A 22021-nucleotide genomic window follows, 5' to 3' on the forward strand; every position below is an offset into this window, starting at 1 on the left:
TGTGGACAGGGCATACACTTCGTCAGGTAGATACTAGAGTTGTAGCTGTACTGGAACAGCTTGGCTAGGTGTGTGGTTGGTTCTAGAGCACAAGTATTCAGCACTACTGTTGGGGTGTCGTCAGGGCCCACAACCAATCAAATTGGCTGAAGACTGGCATCTGTGATGCTGGGGACCTCAGGAGGAGGCTGAGATGAATCATCAACTCAGCACTTCTGGCTAAACATAGTTGCAAATGCTTCAGCCCTGTCTTTTACACTGATGTGTTGGGTTCCTCCATCATTGAGGATGGTGATATTTATGAAGCCTCCTCCTCTGGTCAGTTGTTTAATTGTCCACCACCATTCATGATTGTATATGACAGTACTGCAGAGCTTTGGTCTGATCCGTTGGTTGTGGAATATATAACAGGCTGCTTCCTTCATTTATCATACTTGTAGACCTAAGATGTAGCTTCACCAGGTTGACACCTCATTTTTAGGCATGTCTAGTGCTATTCCTAGCATGCTTTTCTATACTCCTCATTGGACCAGGGTTTGCCCCCTGGTTTGATGGTGATAGTGAGGAATACGTCAGGTAACAAAATTAGATTGTGGTGGAATAAATTCTGCTGCTGGTGATGGCCTGTAGCACCTCATGAATGCCCCTTTTTGAATTGTTGGATCTATTCTGAATCCATCCTCTTTAGAATGGTGGTAGTGCCACACAACATGAAGGACAGTACCTTCAGTGTGAAAACAGGACTTCATCTCCACAAGGAATGTGCTGACAAGGCCATTTCAGAGTCAACCACATTACTGTGGGTCTGGAGTCACACACAGGCAGGACCAGTCAATTTCCTTCTCTCAAGGAACGAGATGGATTTTTACAACAATATTGTAGTTTTAGCGTCACCATATCTGACACTAGCTTGTTTTTAATTCCAAATCTATTTAATTGAATTTAAATTGCATAGCTGTTGTGGTGGGATTTGAACTCATGTCTCCAGAGCATTAGTCCAGGCCTCTGGATTACTAATCTGGTAATTTTACCACTAATATTAAAAACAGAAAATGCTGGAAAAACTCAGCAGGTCTAGCAGCATCTGTGGAGAGAGAAACAGAGTTAACGTTTCGAGTCTGTACAACTCTTCCTCAGGATTGAAGTCTGGTAGAAATGTGATGGGCTTTATGCTGGGGGTGGAGCAGGTGGAGCAAAATAGAAAGTCAGGGATAGGTGGGAGCTCCAGAGAGATATGATGAAGATGTCATGGACACAAGACAAGGGGAGTGCTAATGATAGTGTTAAGGACTATGTTTAACACTATATTAATGTTCCTCTACTGTCATGTCCATCTTAATCTTCTGGACAAAGAGATTACCCAAGTTTTGGGAACTGACTGCCTATTGTTGACCTCTCAGTCTGACAACAATTCACTATGACAATGTAATGCAGAGAAGTGCTTGTAAATACTTCCACATTATTAACATATTGACTTGAACCCTCACCCCCCTCAATGGGGGAATATAAAACCAACCAATGGCATTTAATTTGGCAGGTCCCAATTGTTTTTAATGTTGGAATAAAGGCAGGCTGAATAAGGACCAGACTAGGCTACTGTGTGATTTCCCCCCCCCCCAGGAGTAGAGAGCTTAGATGATGCCATTAGAGTGAGGTAATGAGCTCCTCAGCTTGCCTTGTGTTATATAATATTACAATTGCTGAACCAAAAAAAGGTCCAGAGAGAGCTTTGGGAACCACAGGACCATAAATAAGTGTTTTATTTTCCTCTTTCAATGTTCTTTCCTCCTGTTCTCATAAGTTGATTCTCAATGGGCTGAGGTTCCAGGGGCATCTGTAGACAACTGCTCCCTTGAGCAGAAGCAAGGGATTGCTAAATAGCAATTGCAAGTGATATCCCTGACTGATTGTGTCCCTTTTCTGGGTCAGGCCCATGATAGTTCCCCAACGACTGTATCAACTGAGATCAGATAATGTAGTAGAGACTGAAAAACTTCCTCATCTGTGTAGGTCAGTGAAATAGCAGTAGGATCAGGTAGCTACTCAATTATGGACAGATCTTTTATCTCCCTTTTGATGCTTTTGGGAATTATTTTCATTTTCTCTCCTTCCAGACCTTAATGAATAATTCACCATTCCCCAGGTAAGTAGGTGATCTGCACTGTCTGTCCACTGCGGGTGTTGCTCGGTAATTAGCCAGGAGGAGGCGCTCTAGAGCAGCCTCAGAGCAATCTTCTTTGCATCTCTTTAAGGAGGTCCCCAAATTCCATTCAATGCCAACTCCTGACAGTATGTCGTCCTAGAAATCTCTGCCTCCAACACATTTGAGCATGCAGAATAAACAGGAAATACATTCCGTTTGATATGATTCTTCTTAGAAAAAAATTTCAGCGCTGACCTGCTTTATGTGAAGATAATTCAACTGTGTCTAATTTCTTATAATTTGATTCAGGAACTGGTTTTAATTACAAAGTTTAATTACAATCCTTGTTTGCAGCACTTCTGAGATTTCTGATAAATTGATAAAACACTAAAACAAACACAGCTACTCCTTTCCACGTTGTTTGGATACATTTAGAGAGAGGACAATTGTTCAACATTTACCTGAACGACTTAAAGTATCATTTTTACCAAAACCATTAAAAGTCTTGATTTAACAGTAACAGGAATAGGAATAGGCCATAGAACTCCTTAAGCCTTCTCCACCTTTCAAATAGATGATGGCTCACTTCCATGTATTTGCTTTCGCTCCACATCCCTTGATATCCTTGCCCAACAAAAATCTACCGATCTTTATCTTGAAAGGTTTAATTATTCCAGAATCCATGGACTGTTGGGGGACAGAATTCCAGGTTTAGACTATTCTTCATGTGAAAAGTTGCTTCCTGATTTCCCTTCTAAAGTGCTTAGCTCTACTCTTAAGATTATGTCTCCTCATTCTTGATACCCTTAACAGAGGAAATGGTTTCTCTGTATCTATCCTATTGAGTCATTTTACATTTTAAACATTGGAACCTAAAACAAAAGAACTAAAAGCCATCACGCTACATCACAAAATATGTTCATTCATCTTGAAGAATATGGAAATATGTCTCAATTTATTTTTTTCTCATCTCAAATTTACTGCCTCCTAGCTAGATTTGGACTAGGGCTGAGATTTTTCGGATATTCCATATTTCTGTTTCTGCATTTTGGTCTCCAGGCTGCTGCTACACTTCGACCAACATCCTGCTGACTATTGGCAGTAAGACTCCTCCTAGCTTCCATCAGCCCATTCAATCAGCTACAAGCTGCAAGATACCCAGCTCAGTTGCACACTGGAAGTGAGTGCTCTCTCTACATTGGGGTTTGCTGACTATAGCAATGCAAGATTATCTGTGCAACTGGTGATTATCCTGCCCACCCCCCTCCCCCCCCATCTCCCTGTGAAGGAACCAAAACACTCGCTGGAATATTTTAGTTTTGTGTCTCAGCCTTGATTTTGTGTGTGTGTGGGGGGGGGGGGTGGTGGTGGGGGTGTTGGGGGGAAGTTTGGCATTCGTTTTCTGCGGCTCCTTGGCAGCTGCCAGCTGCACTCGGCAACACTGCCATCGACTCGACCAGACTTCTCTTCGGCGAGGACTGAGTGCAGAAAGCTCCCCTCTACCGAGTGCTAAGATGCTTTGGGGATCTGCCATCATCCTGGCTTTCGCTCTTTGCAGAGGACTACCGGTCAGCAACGGACTCCACAACATCACCGGGAAGAATCCCAAGCTGATGCCAATTGTTTGGGAAGAAACGAAACGTGAAACTGAAGCCAAGACCCCGGCAGCTGAATCCGAGAGACAGGACAGCATCCTATCAGAGGTAAAACCACTGTTTTACTGGGTGTGCGGGGTGGGGGGGGGGGATAGCGGAAACAAAACTAAAACAACTACAATTTTGTTTTAATGTGTCTGCACCTTCGATAAAGCACCAGGGAAAGGAGCTGACGATCTGGTCTGTTGGATTTCATTAGGAGTTAAATGATCTGTATCCTTAGATACTTGTTTACTTCAGTCTGACAAACCTGCTGTTTTTGTGCAAAAAAAACATTTCTAACTCCTGGTTTTCATTTAGCACCAAGACACTGGTTTTATTTTTAAATGTAATTCTAATTGGGAAAATCCTTACCGATTCTGGTAAGCGTGCACCTCTTCTCCCTTAGAACCCTGACACCTCTTGTAGTTTAATTCAAAGCTGCAACATGTTCATTTGCAAGTTTCTGGATTATCTGGTTGCTGTGCAGGAACTGATAACTGGGACTTTCCTAACAAAGCTAACTCGATTTGGGAAAACTTCGGATTGTTTTTATTTTGTGTGAGGAATCTTGGAGCCAACAATGTTACAGTCAGAAGTCACAGAAATGTAACATTTCCAAAACACCGTGCACTCACTGTTTAGACAGAGCCTTCTACATGTTAATACACACTGAAATAACTGGCTGCAGGTTTTCTGCTGTTCAAATGTTTGGTGTTCTCTTTTTCACACACACGGTTGTGACTTGCTCTTCGCTTGCCTCCAGCTGTTAGGGGACTATGACAAAGTGAAAGCCGTGTCCGAGGGCTCGGATTGCCGCTGCAAGTGTGTGCTCAACCCCCTGGGCCGGGACGCCTGCCGCCGGGTTCGTGAAGGCACCGCCAGGCCGGACGAATCCTACACGGTGGAGACCATCAGTTCGGGACCGCACTGTAAATGTACCTGCCTCGCCCCACCCTCGGCTCTCAACCCGTGCGATGGGCAAATTAGACTGGAGAAGCTCCGGGGGGCGGAAGGCAGCAGCTTCAAGGTTGGTTGCAAAGGCTGGACGTGTTGCATTGAGGGGCAAGCAGCCCACCATAATCTGGTCCCGAGGGGTGTTTCCATGGAAAAGTGTTTGGCAAACTTCAATGGAGGGGGTGTGGGGCAAGAAACAAAGAGGGGCAGATAGGCAAGTGAAGCAAAGGTGCATTTGAACATACACACTGCATGTATGCAAATATAGGCTTGCCAACTCTGATTGAATAAATTCATGGTGCCGTTATCACCTCTAACCACCCTGCCATTACACCCAACACATCCATACTCAGCAGACCACCCCCTCACACTCAGAGTAAACCAGATTGATAGGCAAGGAAGGCTTTGATTAGTGAAACTGAAGAGCTCCAGCCACTCAGCCAGGTGAGAGGCTGCTGTTCAATGCACTTCTTTCCCTCAGAGAGTGCTATCGTTGCTGGATGGGTGATTGCCAACTTTGTGGAAGGCATTTCACCTGTCAAGCACTTCACTCACCTTTAGCTGCACTTCCCTGCTACCAGCCCTCACTGCAGAATGGGAGAAGCTTACGCAGTTCCACCTTCCACCTCTGTAGAGGGTTAGGAGGAGAATACCACCAATAGCACTAGCAGGAGCAACACCAGCAGTACCAGATGCTTTCTCCTCAGACCCATGCCCTTCCATAGGGGAGAGGAGATGGACATTGAGATTCAGCTGGAAGGTGGCAAGATCCCCAACACGCGGTCACCAGGCAGAGGATCAGCTCTCTCAGCATGTCTGAGCACCAGTGCCTGAGAGGCTCAGTTTTTCATGGCAGGTCATCTACAGCTTCCTGGGATAAGACTTCCTTCTCCAGTGGACTGATAAGGTGCCTGTCACTTTTTGGCCAGACCCTGCCCCCCTCCCCCAGGTCTCCAACCTCTCCCTAAGTTATGTATTCTCTTCACCTGCAAGGAGAGAAAACAGAGAGGTGTGACTACTTGTAATGGCTTGTGTGGAGAGGCGGGAAGAATAACATTTATGGGCAGTGACTGTGAGGCATGGGTGCGAGAGGGCAATAGGCTGAGGGTGTGTGTGAGTGCTGGCTGCTCAGATGGGTATGTGAGGTGCCTGAATTGTGTGGAATGTGGAAGCTGCAAGAAGCGTTGTCCTGAGAAATGCTGACAAACCAACTGTCAGAGGTCCAGTCTTTCAGATGAGACATTAAACTGAGGCTCTTTCTTCCCTCTGAAGTGGACAGAAAAGATCCTATGCTGCTATTTTGAAGAAGGGGAGTTATTTCCAGTGCCCTCGCCAATATTTATCCCTCAGTCATCAATTAAACAGGTTACCTGGTCATTATCACATTGCTGTTTGCAGGAGCTTGCAATGCGCAAACTGATACCACATTTCCTACATTACAACAGTGACTACACTTCAAAAGTACTTCACTGACTGTAAAGTGCTTTGGGACATCCTGCAGTCATGAAAGGTACTACATAAAAGCAAGTCATTCTTTTATTATTTACAAGATGCAAGAGCATTGATCTGATTCTGTGTGATATTCCATTAATTTTACCCCTTACTGTATGCAGTGGAGCTGTTTATGGAGGATTGTAATTTTACATTAATGTGCCCTCGGCATTGACAATGTTGGCATTGGTGTGGAGCTGAGTGAAAATGATGAACTTGCCCTAGCAGTAGTTTGTTGCACTCTATATTTGACAGTGCTGTGGTATAGCTAATGTTGTAAGTGACCCCAGGTGTCAGAACCATGCATCGACACTCTGCACAGGCTCAGGCTGGTGGAGACCAACCTCAAGGTGTAGAAGTGATGTTGTTGCAATTATAGGGCAAGTCCAGCTCCCTTATTCTGATGGTGTCCTAAAACCACATAAATATGAGGTTTGGTTGTGTGAATGGGGGAAATTATTTGCTTTTATACATGCCAAAAGACACTGGCTTCTCAGTATGGCTGGAAAATCAAGAACATGGTGGACATAGGATGGAGCATCAGATATGAATGGGAGGGGGTTAGGGTGGAGAGTAGGGAAACAAGGAGTGCTACAAATACAGGGAATAATTACTGAACAAGAGGGCATACGAAAAGAGCAGTACCTAACATCATGAGAGAGTTATCTTTTATAGGGAAAGGCGGTGGTGACACAACCTGATATCCTACTGAGGGAAAAGTAGCATAACAGAGGGAAATGACCAAATACTAGGAAGAGCTATCTAACAGAGGGAACAGTTATGTAACATGGGGAGAATTACCTTATAAAGGGGAAGTTACCATGGGGGAATGACCTCATACAAGAGAAGTCTATCCAACAGAGGGGAAGTGTTATTGAACATGAGGGGCAAGTTACTTTGCACAGGTAGAAAAGTTCTTAACACATGGGGGCACTGATCTGCAAGCAAACGAAAATTAAGGATAGGAAAGGCTAGTTGAATCATTAAGTCTGGTCCATCTGGATTTTGAGTAATTTACATAAACCATGAACCCCGTTCATCCTACCCTCACCCTCATCCCACACCCAAAGCCCCACCATCTCCTTGGAGAGGCACAAAAATGGAAAAAGAAATCCAAGGCCAATTTAAGGCGGATAAAACTCTGAGAAACTCCTCTCAAAACTCCAAAGACACACCAACAAGTTCCAGTTGACCCCAGTGACATGTTTCCTGATACCCATTTATTTTTGATAATCATCAATGGGCCACTCACGGGAACCCGTACAGCTCCCTTTTGTATACCTACAGTAAGGTATGCCCAGCTCTGAAAAGCAGCAATACATTCAGAACAAACACTCCAAAGTAGCACAAAGATGCCACCATTGATTAAGAAATCAAAAAGGTCGGCAATGGTAGACAACCTTGCTTATGACCTCATTTGAGAGAGATAGGTTCAGTAGGCCTCTCTTATGTCAATCTTGTAGCTGGAATATATGTCATCTAAATTCTATGACTTGGGTACATAGTAGCATAGTTTTCAGCTGCTCATTGAAACAGCAGGTCAAAGTGCTCATAGAAACAATGCAAGTTGATGTCCCCGGAGCCTCATCATACTCTATGAGCTTGCCTGAAGCCATAATTTGTCCTCCATATTGGGCGCAACAACAGTTTATCTGGAACTCTCAGTTTGCTTATTAAAGAAAGGACTGTGCAGCTCTAACTGGACTGTATCCCCATGGTAACCTGTCATTCAAAACACTTCACTGTTTGTAAAGAGTAGCAGGTGCAATTATGGGTAATCTGTGATGGTTGCCTTTGCTGCTAAACATGACATCTTTGAGTCATAGTCATAGAGGTTTACAGCACAGAAAAAGGCCCTTTGGCCCATCGAGTCTGCGGCAATCAAACAAGTACCTAATTATTCTAATCCTATTTTCCAGCACTAGGCCCATAGCCTTGTAGGCCATGGCATCGCAAGTGTACATCCAAATACATCTTAAATGTTACAAGGGTTTCTGCTTCTACCATCCTTTCAGGCAGTGAGTTCCAGATTCCCACCACCCTCTAGGTGAAAAAATTCTTCCTCACATCCCCTCTAAACCTCCTGCCCCTTACCTTAAATCTATGCCCCCAGGTTATTGATCCCTCCACCAAGGGGAAAAGTTCCTTCCTGTCTACCCTATCTATGCCCCTCATAATCTTATACACCTCAATCAGGTCCCCCCTCAGTCTCCTCTGCTCCAAGGAAAATAACCCCAGTCAATCCAATCTCACCTCTTAACTAAAACTCTCCAGCCCAGGCAACATCCTGGTAAATCTCCTCTGCATTCTCTCTCTATGCAACCACATCCTTCCTACACTGCGGATTTCAGAACTGCACGCAGTACTGTAGCTGTGGCCTAACTAGCATTTTATACAGTTCCAGCATAACCTCCCTGCTCTTATATTCTATGCCTCAGCTAATAAAGGCAAGTATCCCACATGCCTTCTTAACCATCTTATCTACCTGTCCCGCTACCTTAAGTGGACATGCACACCAAGGACCCTCTGATTCTTGGTACTTCCCAGGGTCCTACCATACTATCATGTATTCCTGTGCCTTGTTTGTTCTGCCCAAATGCATCACCTCACACTTATCTGGATTAAATTCCATTTGCCACTCATCAGCCCATCTGACCAGCCTGTCTATATCCTCCTGTAATCTAAGGCTATCCTCCTCACTATTTACCACCCCACTAAATTTCATGTCATCCGCGAACTTACTGATCAACCCTCCTACACTCAAGTCTAAATCGTTTATATATACCACAAACAGCAAGGGACCCAACACTGATCCCTGTGGAACCCCACTGGACACACCAGCATCCAGTCACAAAAATTTGAAATCTTAGTGTTCCTAAATCCAAGCTTCACGTCCCACAACAGATACAATGTATCGGCTAAAATGTGAAATTGGCTTTAACCTTTGCATGGTGAATCTGGTGAGGTTTGCAAGATGAGGTGTTCAAGGATTAGAGTCTGCTGCACAATGCTTCCTTAAAAAAGTCTTTCTGAAAGTATTTCTATCATTTTCTTGGAGGAATAAAAAATTAAGGAACAGGTTGAATGGAAAATGTTTGCTCCCAGTGGTGTAATCCAAATTCAAACTCCATTCCTATGTGGGGTACATTGCCAGAGTTGCTAGCTCAGGAATCACAGCGGACTGATCATTTTTATAATATTAGGAATTTAACATAACACTTGCCCTGGGGCTGGTGTAAATCCAACTATTTTAACGGCTCAGTTTGTAAACATGCTGCCTAGTGTGGAACTGGGAAGAATAGGAAGGTTGCAGGTCTGTGCTGAGTGAGCTGATCGCTGCAGGGGCAATGATAATGAGCGCCACCGTTGTCAGAGCACCCCTGAACTGGGAAAGGAAACAAACTTGGATGGGATTCCTGCTTATTTCCACCACGCTGTGATGCCCTCTGTGGTCAAATAGCCCATTAGCACTCACTGATTTACCTTACACAGGGGAAATGCTGACTTAGGTGAGTTACAAGTGGGCTATTTTTGTCTATGAAAATGTATTTCAACAAAGGTCTTCAGAATAGCAAAAACTCATTAAAAGGAACAAAAAAACCAAGCATAGTTTGCCAGTATATCATCTAGGTGTACCAATTCCTGAAGAATTAATGAGAAAGAGACATCCAAAAATCATGGCCTAACTGAACTTCTTGTGTCTGCTCCAATAAAAAAATCTGGAGTCTGGAAACACGAACAAAGTTCAGCCAGATGCATTATTGGAATGGTTTAAAGGCTGCTCCATTCCCTGGCACTGTAATATTCCACTTGTGCTGTGACAGCAACATGAGCATTGTTTTTTTTGTTGGAAACTGTTCAGTTGGAGTCCAGACATTTTTTTTTCAGCTGGGGAATTTCCTTGTTTCTGTAGTCATCAGATGAAGGACATCAACGATGGGAAAATTAGATGCTTTCTTGTGTTGGTGACCCAATTCTCTTAAGAAATGGAGAGGGCAGGTTGTGACTTTGTTCAAGATTATGGAGTGTTGTCAGATTCAAGAGAAACCTACTTGCATTGATTTTCAGAAGGCGTTCTACCTCGTATGTGCCTCACGCACGACTTCATGAAGGAGTAAAAGACCAGATCTTGGACTTTATTCAGGATGGTACCTCGGTGCAAGATAGGTGAGAGACTTACAGAAATTACCTTTCTCGAGAAGAGGAGTAGGCCGTGGCTGTCCAAAGTTATTTAACCTGGAAGATCAACTGGGGTTGACTGGCAATAAGTTGGGGATTAACTGTTCCTTGTCCTTCATTATGTTTTGGCTACTGGGGATGGGGAGGAAAACAGAGTGGATTTGGATGTTGGAATGAGACAGCACACTATTAGTCCTTACACTTAGACCCAGTCCAGCTTAGATTGGCTGAATGAATATTGCATTTTTCTCTGCGAGCTTTCTGGGTCTGACCTGAAAATTAGTTTTGGGATCTCAACCTGCAGCCTGCCCACAGCAGAAAACTGCTTCAAGTATCTGTTCAAAGAACCTGGAAAGGTGATTGGTGTGACTGACGGAAAATGAAACACTGATGCAGAGGAGGATGCTCTTGACAGACAGTTGACAGACTGCACTGGTAAATCACCAGATCTGGGAGTGGATGCTGATTCTCGCCATTTAAAATGCAAGAGTTCCTCAAAACCCTGTCACTGTTTCCCTCCTATTCCCCCCCCCCAAACACCCCGCCTCACCCTATAAGAGGAAACTTGCTCTTTGGAAACAAATTTTTTTCGACTGCAGCAATACAAGTGTGTCCTGGTAGAAGACCATGTACAGCATCCCTGTCTCAAATGAAAGGACATTTTAATGTGCGTGCTGAACATGCAGTTTCTTCAGAGCCAATCAAGTCAGCTTAACTCCTTAAGAGTAGGTGCAAGATGCTTAACAAAGAAGAGCTCGCCATTGAATTCAAGGACACTCAGACTAGAACACCGACAAGAAAAGGTCTATGGGTGGTGAAGTATTTGTTCCAACAGCCACTTGGAATGAAACGTTAATTTGCTGGCCTGTAAAAGCCAAGAACAACAGTTTTACCAAGTTTTTAATAGAGCAAAAAGAGGAAACTGTAGCTTTCATTTAGCTGTTGAAAGATTTGTCTAGTAAATACACTGGTTCCAGTTGGAGTACAGGAAAGAAAGAAACTGCATTTATAAAGTGCCTTAACTTACCTCTTGCAAACAGCCCAGAGTGCTTCACATACAATGAATTACGTTGTATATTTATTGTTGTTATGTTGGTAAAGATGTCTGCCATTTTATTCATAGCAAAGTCCTACGAACAGCAATGAGATGAACGACCGATAGTTCTGTTCTTGGCAATGGTGCTTGAGGGATAAATGTTTTAGCTTTTAGCTTTTTGTTTTTATCTTGAGGGATAAATGTTGGCCAAAGAACCAGGAGAACCCTCCTGCACTTCTTCAAATAGGACAATGGAATCTTTATTTCCACATGAATAGACAGATGGGGTTTGCTTTAAGATGACTGATGAACTTGAAAAGCAGAAACCACAGACCCAAATTCTTAAAAACACTGAGGAGGAAGAAAAGTGGGAAGTCAAACTTATCAACATCAACAATTTTACTCATCAAACTCTGTGGCAAGCAGTATGTCTCTGAAACCTAAGCAAAAAAGATCCTGGAATTTAAGCAAGTGTTTTTAAATGATATTTCCATTATGTAAGAGATTACAGAATCTGAATTGGCCAATTTGCACGTCAGTCCCTTCATGGTTAGTACATAATCCATTCCATTACGGATCCCACCCATCCTCTCTAATGCCAGGAAAGGCCCTGCAAAGTTTTACCCATTCCTCCTCCTAATCAAGAGCACTTCCATAACACTGAGGCTTTATGATTTCTCATCGACCAGTTCCCATTTTTGTTGTAACATTTGCACCATTCCAGCTGCTCAGGAAATAATAATTCTCTAGTGCTTTCAATTATCCATATCTGTACTTCCCTTATAGCCCTCAATCCTATTCCTAATCTGATATTCACACAGTTACTTTTTAAAGAGATGTTCGTTGACAAAGCTTTAACACCGTCCTCAAGTGGTGTCCGCATATCCATTACCATGTGAGGAAAAGTAATTCCTTCTATTTTGTCTTAATTGACTCTCTTTAATACTGGGCATGTCTGCAGCTAAATTATACATTTCTGGTAGCATTTTAAAACCTGAAGTCACATCTCTTTATAATCCTTTTCAATGAAAACAAGTTTGGTTCTTTGAGCATGTCTGCATTAGAATTCCAAGTGCCCACTGATAGTAGATTTACCCCACCATTAGGATGCTGCCGACGAGACTGGTGAACTGGCCCCTGTTACATTACAGGATTGTAGCTGATGGCAAGTTATTTCACATGTGTACACATAAATGAATTGGCCTCCTTCATTTCATTAGCAGCAGAGACTCAGTTCTTTTTGTGAGCCCCCACTGGAAAAATCAACTTTGCTTAAAACCCACTAAATGTGGGAAGCTGGTCTTACATCATGAGCTTGATAACTTCAGAATATCAGTTGCATCAAAAGCTGCCCAATGAACACACTCAGATAGCAACTTGTAATAGTGTTATTAACAGTGCATACTAGCACAGGTAATTGGATCTAGATATTCCTAATTGTAGGCCCAGGAATTTATGAAAAGTAGGGCTGTTTCAGTAATGGAACTGGGTTAACATGGTGCACGGAGGCCAGTGCAACAGTGCTCTCCTAAAAGCTAAAGCTCCTATCTCATTGCAACAGCCCTGTCAGAGTCAGGTAGAGACACTTCTCATTGGCAAGTTACATGAGAAACATTTAATATAGATGTCAGACACAAACCAAATCCTTCAATCTAGTCCTATAATGACGTATGAAAGTATTGAAGATTAAGGGGTGATCTAATTGAGTTGTTCATTTAGATTGGGTGGGGGGGGGGGGTCCAGAACAAGGCGGCATAACCTTAAAATTAGAGTTTGTCCACTCAGGAGTGATATCAGGAACCACTTCTCCACAAAAAGCTGTTGAAGTTGAGGTTCAGTGGAAAATTTCAAAATTGAGGTTGATTGATTTTTGGTAGACAAGGGTACGAAGGTTACGGAGCCAAGGAGGGTAAATGGAGTTAAGATACAGATCAGCCATGATCTAACTGAATGGCAGAACAAGCTCAAGGGCTGAATGGCCTCCTGTTCTTATGTAACAAGCTGATTGGCAAGGAAGTTGTCTGATTTATTCAATTGAATAGGAAAGTGCAATTAAACTATAGTTCAACATCGTAGACACTGTTGTAGAACACACTGAAGTTTAATAGAGATCATTGCTTTTCCTGACCGGCCTGTACAAACAGCAGGTGCCGCATCCCTTGTATCAAATTGTATTTAAGGTGCTGCTTTGATACTGAGTTGGATCATGTCTTGTTCTAGTGCTGCAAGACAATGAAATCTGCCCATAATTACCTACTGTGCGACAGACTTCAAGTGTTTCACTTAGCTTGTGCCATCTTTCCAAAGGTAGGACAATCTCCGCCCGGAGGAGTATTTGCAAGGGGCCCTCCCCACAAGTATGTGCCAGTATTTACAGAGGCTTAGCAGGAGTGGGTCAGTATTTGTGGAGGGTCCCCAGGAATGTGCCAATATTTACAGAGGCCTCAGGGGTGAGATTACTATTCAGTACCACTAGTGGGTTGTCAGATGGACAAAGGGAAATCTAATCTGATGAATCTTTTCTGCACAAGTGTGTTTCCTGACAAGAAAACCAAGGAGAGGCACTGACAGTTGTGAAGGAGCTATTTGTTGAATGGATCGTGCTGTCTGAATGATGGAAGATGAAGGGGATAAGTAGAAATCTGAGAATTATTACAAAACAACATTCAATAAATTATTTTGGACATTTAACAGATTATTATTTTTGTTCTCCACCATAATAACTCAGGACCTGTTGTGTGAGACAGTCACTTGGAGATGAACTCAATCCACTGTCCGTGGAATCCTAACAACTGTGCTTGATAATTATTGCACAACAAAAGTATGAGTAACATGGTTAATATATTAACTCGTTAAATGAATACTGTCAGCGTTTTATGTCCTTTAAGTGGAATTGTGGGGCGAGGACAATCACTTTCAGTTGAAATCAGTTGTGCCTCCAGGGTGCATGGTATGCAGTTTGGTGAAGGTGACCTGTGATTTGTTTAAAAAGAAAAGAAAGAATTGCATTTACATTGCGCTTTTCACGACCTCTGGATGTCTCAAAGTGCTTTACAGCCAGTGTAGTCTCTGTTATAACGTAGGAAACGTGGCAGCCAATTAGACACAGCAAGCTCCCACAAACAGCAATGCGATAATGACCAATATTCCATTTTGTGATGTTGACTGAAGGATATTTTCCAGGAGACCAGGGACAACTCCCCTGGTTTTCTTCAAAATAGTGCCTGGGATCTTCTACATCCACCTAAGAAAGTGGACAGGGCCGTGGTTTAACATCTTATCCGAAAAACGGCAACTCTATAACTGCAGCACTCCCTCTGTACTGCCCTTCAGTGTCAGCTTGTGTTTTGTGCTCATTACAACGTTGGTCCAATATGTTTCTAATTTGTTTTCAGCTCTCCTCTGTGAAGAAACTGTTGGAAGATGCCTTGTTTGGATTAGACCTCCTAAAGTTACATTCCATTACAACCAAACTTATCAAGCGTATTGAAAAATTGGAGGAGGTAAGACACATCCTGTTTAACTGCTCAGCTGGCTGTCCTCTGATATCTTGTCCAAGTGGATTCTCTTGATGTGTGAAAATTGGATAGTGAATGTCAGAAGCATATTAAATTATGACGGGCATTGTTGCAAGCCCACATGCTAGTGCCTTAAAACAGTCTCCAGAGGGAAATCAGAGGGAGAGTCACCCAGGTCACTCTCTAGACCTCATAATGGTAGGCTTCAAATTACAGTGAATACACTGAAAAGGCCATTTGGCCCAAATGGTCTGTGTTTATGCTGCACACAGTCCTCCTTCCACCTTACATCATCTCACCGTTTCACTATATCCCTCTATCCTTTGCTCCCTCATGTAATTATCTAACATCCCCAAAAACATATCTATGCTATTTGCTTCAAACAGTCTATGTGGCAGCGAGATTCACATTCTCATTTCAGTGGAGAGTGATACTGGAGATGGTCTGGGGCGGGCGTTTGTCATTATTTTTATTCATCCATGGGATGTGGGCTTCGCTGGCTGGGCCAGCATTTATTGCCCATCCCTAGTTGCCCTTGAGAAGGTGGTGGTGAGCTGCTTTCTTGAACTGCTGCAGTCCATGTGGTGTAGGTACATTCACAGTGCTGTTAGGAAGGGAGTTCTAGGATTTTGACCCAGCGACAGTGAAGGAATGACGATATATTTCCAAGTCAGGATGGTGAGTGACTTGGAGGGGAACTTCCAGGTGGTGGTGTTCCCATCTATCTGCTGCCCTTCTTCTAGATGGTGCTGGTTGTGGGCTTGGAAAGTGCTGTTGAAGGAGCCTTGGTGAATCCCTGCAGTGGACCTTGTAGATGGTACACACTGCTGCTACTGTGCCCCAGTGGTGGAGAGAGTGAATGTTTGTGGATATGGTGTCAATCAAGCGGGCTGCTTTGTCCTGGATGGTGTCAAGCTTCTTGAGTGTTGTGGGAGCTGCACACATCCAGGCAAGTGAGGAGTATTCCATTACACCCCAGACTTGTGCCTTGTACATGGTGGACAGGCTTTGGGGAATCAGGAGGTGAATTACTCACCACAGGATTCCTAGCTTCTGACCTGCTCTTGTGGCCACAGTGTTTATATGGCTAGTCCAGTTCAATTTCTGGGGAATGGTAACCCCCAAGATGTTGATAGTGGGGGATTCAATGATGGTAATACCAATGAATGTCAAGGGCTGATGGTTAGATTCTCTTGTTGGAGATGGCTCTTGCCTGGCACTTGTGTGGCGAGAATGTTACTTGCCACTTGTCAGCCCAAACCTGGATATTGTCCAGGTCTTGCTGCATTTGGACATGGACTGCTTCAGTATCTAGGGAGCTGCGAATGGTGCTGAACATTGTGCAATCATCAGCGAACATCCCCACTTCTGACCTTATGATGGAAGGAAGGTCATTGATGAAGCACCTGAAGATGGTTTGGCTAGGACACTACCCTGAGGAACTCCTGCAATGATGCCTGGAGCTGAGATGACTGACCTCCAACAACCACAGCCACCTTCCTTTGTGTTAGGTGTGACTCCAACCAGCAGAGAGTTTTCCCCCTGATTCCCATTGACTCCAGTTTTGCTGGGGCACCTTGATGCCACACTCGGTCAAATGCAGCCTTGATGTCCAGGTCAGTCACTTTCAGATCACCTTGGGAGTTCAGCTCTTTTGTCTATGTTTGAACCAAGGCTGTAATGTCAGAAGCTGAGTGGCCCAGGCAGAACCCAAACTGGGCATCAGTGAGCAGGTTATTGCTAAGCAAGTGCTGCTTGATGGCACTGTTGATGACCCCTTCCATTACTTTACTGATGATTGAGAGTAGACAGATGGGGCGGTAATTGGCCGGTTTGGATTTGTCCGGCTTTTTGTGTACAGGACATATCTGGGCAATTTTCCGCATAGTTGCCTACATGCCAACTTGAACAACTTGGCTAGGGGCGCAGCAAGTTCTGGAGCACAAGTCTTCAGTACTATTGCCGGAATATTGTCAGGGCCCATAGCCTTTGCACTATCCAGTGCCTTCAGCCATTTCTTGATATCACGTGGAGTGAATCGAATTGGCTGAAGTCTGGCGTGATGCTGGGGACCCAAGATGGAACATCCACTTGGCACTTCTGGCTGAAGATTGTTGTAAATGCTTCAGCCTTAGCGTTTGCACTGATGTGCTGGGCTCCCTCATCATTGAAGGTGGAGATATTTGTGGAGCCTCCTCCTCCAGTGAGTTGTTTAATTGTTCACCAACATTCACGACTACATGTGGCAGAACTACAGAACTTAGATCTGATCCGTTGGTTGTGGGATCACTTAGCTATCACTTGCTGCTTATGCTGTTTGGCACGCAAGTAGTCCTGTGTTATAGCTTCACCAGGGTAACACCTCATTGTTAGTTATGCCTGGTGCTGCTCCTGGCATGTCCTCCTGCACTCTTCATTGAACCAGGGTTGATTCCCTGGCTTGATGGTAATGGTAGAGTGGGGGATATGCCAGGTGATGAGGTTACAGATTGTGTTTGAGTACAGTTCTGCTGCTGCTGGTGGCCCACAGCACTTCATGTTTGCCCAGTCTTGACTTGCTAGATCTGTTCGAAATCTATCCCATTTAGCATGGTGGTAGTGCCACACAACACAATGGAGGATATCCTCAATGTGAAGGCAGGACTTTGTCTCCACAAGGACTGTGCAGTGGTCACTTCTACCGGTACTGTCATGGACAGATGCATTTCGGCAGGTAGGTTGGTGAGGACGAGGTCAAGTATGTTTTTCCCTATTGTTGGTTCCCTCACCACCTGCTGCAGACCCAGTCTAGCATCTATGTCCTTTAGGACACGGCCAGCTCAGTCAATAGTGGTGCTACCAAGTGGCTCGGACATTGGACATTGAAGTCCCCCACCCAGAGTACATTCTGAACCAGGGGAAAATCTAAACAGGTGGGGAGGAAAGGACAGGGGTGTCAGAGCTGCAGAGAAACTACAGCTGTCATTTTGTTAGAATCATTGAGAGCAGTCATATGAACTTTCTGTCACTCGAAGCACCGCCCCGCACACCACAGTATAGGCTTCACCGACAAAGGAAAGCTGTCCAAGTGTCAACCATTGTTTCATTCATGACTCAGAAGCACAAGAAATGATTTCCCTGGTGATGCACACACATCAAAAGACCGTTTGATACTTTGCCAGGCCACATCTTGTTTTTTTCTCCCCTTTCATAGTGTGTTTGACCACTGGCACAGAGCTACGGAAAGTCCCGGGCAAACTCCCCACTCTGTTTAGTCGGTGACCTGAGAGTTCAGCAGCAGGCTTCAATAATTTCTTCAACAATTAAAACCTGCAATTCCACACCACATTCCTGAACGGCAATTTGAACCATGATTCAACGTTCTCCTCTGCTCTCTCAAACACAGTTTTTTGTGAAGGGATCTGGTTGAGTTGCAGAAAATATTGTTCTTTGCAGTGCTGCATATGAGTAATTCTTTTGACCTAAAATAAATCAGTACTAAAATATTCAGAAGCCTTACAGCTTTAGCCATATTGTTGTATTTTTACATTCAGTAATGCACAGAGAGAGGATATTTTCATTTATATAGCACCTCTTCAAATCCCTTCATTATTGTCATGCAAGCAAACATGGAAGTCATTTTGTGCATTCTGCATAACAATATTCCACAGTCAGCAGTGAGATGAATGCTCCCTTTTTTGTTATGTTTGATAAGGGGGAATGATGCTCATCTTCGACAACGGTAGCAACGTGCATTCTTATGCATCCACCTGAGCAGCAAGAAGGGGCAAAGGAGATCTCAGTTTTCTGAACTCCCATAAGTTTTACTGTTTAGTTACAATAAATAATATAAACTCAAAGTGAAATGTAAAAATAAAAATAGAATTTGTGACTTCAAAATGGTGACCAAGTTGCTCCAGCAACCCTGGTATAATTATCCCTTTTGCTAATCCTTGGAGACAATACTTGGTCTCAACTCCTCATGTGCAATGTGATGGGAGGCTGATTAATTGTATCAAATATTCATGAGCATTATAAGCAGAAACCCAGTGCATAATTCTAATATACACGAGAAATGAAGTTAATAACACAATATTACATGCAGCAATGGTGTATCATTGTCTATAATATGATTATAGTAGTATCCATGGTTGATCATATTCTTCACTAATGCCTCTCCACCGTCATCCAGCTGGGCGGGACTGTACTCATCTGTTTCCATTCTTACTTATCTAATCGTAGCCAGAGATTTACATCTAATAGCTTTTTTCCCAGTTCCTAAATCATGACCTTTGGTGTCCCCCAGAGATCTATCCTTGGCCCCTTCTATTTCTTGTCCAACATAATTCAAAAACACAAAATAGTTTTCATATGTACACTGGCAACACCCAACTCTAACTCACCACCATCTCTCTCAGCTCCTTCACTGTTGCAAAATTATCAGACTTCTGATCCGACATCCAGTTCTGGATCAAGAAAACTTTCCATCAATGAAATATTGGGAAGACTGAAGCTGTTGTCTTCGGTCCAGCAAAACAAATTCCATTCCCTGGCCACTAACTCCATCCTTCTCCCTGGCAACTGTCGACGGCTGAGCCAGACTGTCCGCAACTTTGGTGTCATATTTGACCCCAAGATGAGCTTTCAATCACATATCTGCGCCATCACAAAAACTGCCTATTTCTCCTTCTGTAGCATCATCTGACTTAATCCCTGACTTGGTCATTCTAATACACTCCTGGTCAGCCTCCCTTGTTCTACCCTCCGTAAACCTGTGGTTAACCAAACTCTGCTGGCTGTGAACTTACCTACTACACTAGCTCCCAATTAAGCAGTGCCTTGATTTTAAAATTCTTGTTCATGTTTTCCAGTTCCTCCATGGCTTCACTACTCCCTATAAGAGTAGCTACATTGTAGGACAGAGTAAACATCAAGAAATAATGGGGGCTTAAAAGAAAGGCACTGCAACGATCATGGGAGATTTTAATCTTAAATAGATTGGACAAATCAAATTGGCAAATTGGTCTGGAGGATGAGTTTATAGTGTATTGGGACAGTTTCTTGGAAGCAACAGGCTATTTTAGACCTGGTAATGTCTAATGAGACAGAATTAATTAAACAGCTCATTTCTCTTGTATGTTTTTCAGAATTATGCACTGAGTTGCTGCTTATAACGCTCATGTATTTTTGATACAATTGATCAGTCTTCGATGGCATTGCACATTGGGGAGTTGAGACCAAGTATTGTCTCCAAGGATTAGTGAAAGGGGTAATTATACCAGGGTTGCTGGAGCAACTTGGTCGCCATTTTAAAATCACACATTCTATTTTTATTTTTACATTTCACTTTGAGTTTATATTATTTATTATAATTAAACAGTAAAACTTATGGGAGTTCAGAAAACTGAGATCGCCTTTGCCCCTTCTTGCTGCTCAGGTGGATGCATAAGAATGCACGTTGCTACCGTTGTCGAAGATGAGCATCATTCCCCCTTATCAAACATAACAAAAAAGGGAGCATTCATCTCACTGCTGACTGTGGAATTTTGTTATGCAGAATGCACAAAATGACTTCCATGTTTGCTTGCATGACCGTAATGAAGCGATTTGATGAGGTGCTGTATACGTGAAAATATCCTCTCTACATTACTGAGTGTAAAAATACAATAATATGACTAAAGTTGTAAGGCTTCTAAATATTTTACATAGATTTTCATACTGATTTATTTTAGATCAAAAGAATTACTCATATGCAGCACTGCAAAGAACAATATTATCTGCAACTCAACCAGATCCCTTCACAAAAAACTGTGTTTGTGAGAGCAGAGGAGAATGTTGAATAATGGTTCAAATCGTCATTCAGGAATGTGGTGTAGTGATCATAACATGATAAAATTTAACATCCAGTTTGCGGGTGAGAAATGTGGGTCCGAAACAAGAATCTTAAACTTAAATAAAGGCAATTACAAGGACACAAAGACAGTTGGTTGAAGTGAAATGGGAAGGTAGCCTAAAAGATAAGACAGTAGAGAGGCAGTGGCAGACATTTAATGAATTATTTCATAACTCTCCACAAAAATACATTCAATTGAGAAAGAAGGACTCTAGAAGAAGGATGCACCATCTGTGGCTAACTAAGGGAGTTAAAAATAGTATTAAATTGAAAGAAAAGATGTACGATGCTGCAAAGATTAGTGGTAGGCCAAAAGATTGGGAAAATTTTAGAAACCAGCAAAGGATGACTAAACAAAGTGCAGAGGGAGAAATTGGAGTATGAGAGAAAAATAGTCAGAAATATAAAAACAGGCAGTAAAAGCTTCTCCAAGTATATAAAAAGGATAAGAGTAGCTAAAGTAAATATATCTGCCTTCACAGTAGAAGATGCAAAAAGTATTCCAATAATAGTAGAAAAGCAGGGGGCAAAAGGGAGGGAGGAAAACAACTAAAACTATTATTAAATTAAAAATTAAAACAATCGTGACCACTCGAGCAAAAGTACTAGGAAAACGGATGGGATTACAGACTGACTAGTTCCCTGGACCTGATGGCCTGCATCTTATGGTCTTAAAAAAAGTGGCTGCAGAGGTAGTGGATGCATTGTTTGTAATCTTCCAAAATTCCCTGGATTCTGGAAAAGAAAACCGCGAATGTCACACGTCTATTCAAGAAAGGATGGAGACAGAAAACAGGAAGAACTATAGGCCAGTCAACCCATCTGCCGTTGGGAAAATGCTAGACTCCATTATCAAGGTGGCAGCAGCAGGACATTTAGAAAATCAAACAGAGTCAACATGGTTAAAGAAAGGGAAATAGTATTTGACAAATTTTCAACAGATATTTTGCTTTATCTCTAAATGGAAGGGATTCAGCACAAGAAGTCTTGTTGCTAACAGAAGAAAAATGCAAAAAATAATGTGAAATTTGTAAGGAAGTCATCAAGCTTGCCCATGCATTGCCAGATTTGTGTTTGAAATATTTGTAGGTGGATGCCTGTTCTACTCTTGAGTCTCTCAGCAAACCTTCCTTGTGCCTAAAGTAAACAACTGTTTCCACAAACAAGCCAACTTCCAATAAAGCAAAATGT

At 42.9% G+C, this 22021-nt stretch overlaps 1 protein-coding gene across 1 annotated transcript in view; it reads left to right on the forward strand.

Moving 5' to 3' along the window:
* The first annotated feature begins 3504 nt into the window (after positions 1-3504).
* LOC144692553 (olfactomedin-like protein 2B) overlaps positions 3505-22021 on the forward strand; it is a 56127-nt gene continuing 37610 nt past the window's right edge. The window contains exons 1-3 of the mRNA XM_078561550.1: positions 3505-3846; positions 4544-4807; positions 14836-14943. Of these exons, the coding sequence (XP_078417676.1) occupies positions 3658-3846; positions 4544-4807; positions 14836-14943 (561 nt within the window). The 5' untranslated portion in view covers positions 3505-3657. The remainder of the gene's footprint in view (positions 3847-4543; positions 4808-14835; positions 14944-22021) is intronic.

Source organism: Cetorhinus maximus, chromosome 17, assembly GCF_964194155.1.
Source record: "Cetorhinus maximus chromosome 17, sCetMax3.hap1.1, whole genome shotgun sequence".
Lineage (NCBI taxonomy): Eukaryota > Metazoa > Chordata > Chondrichthyes > Lamniformes > Cetorhinidae > Cetorhinus > Cetorhinus maximus.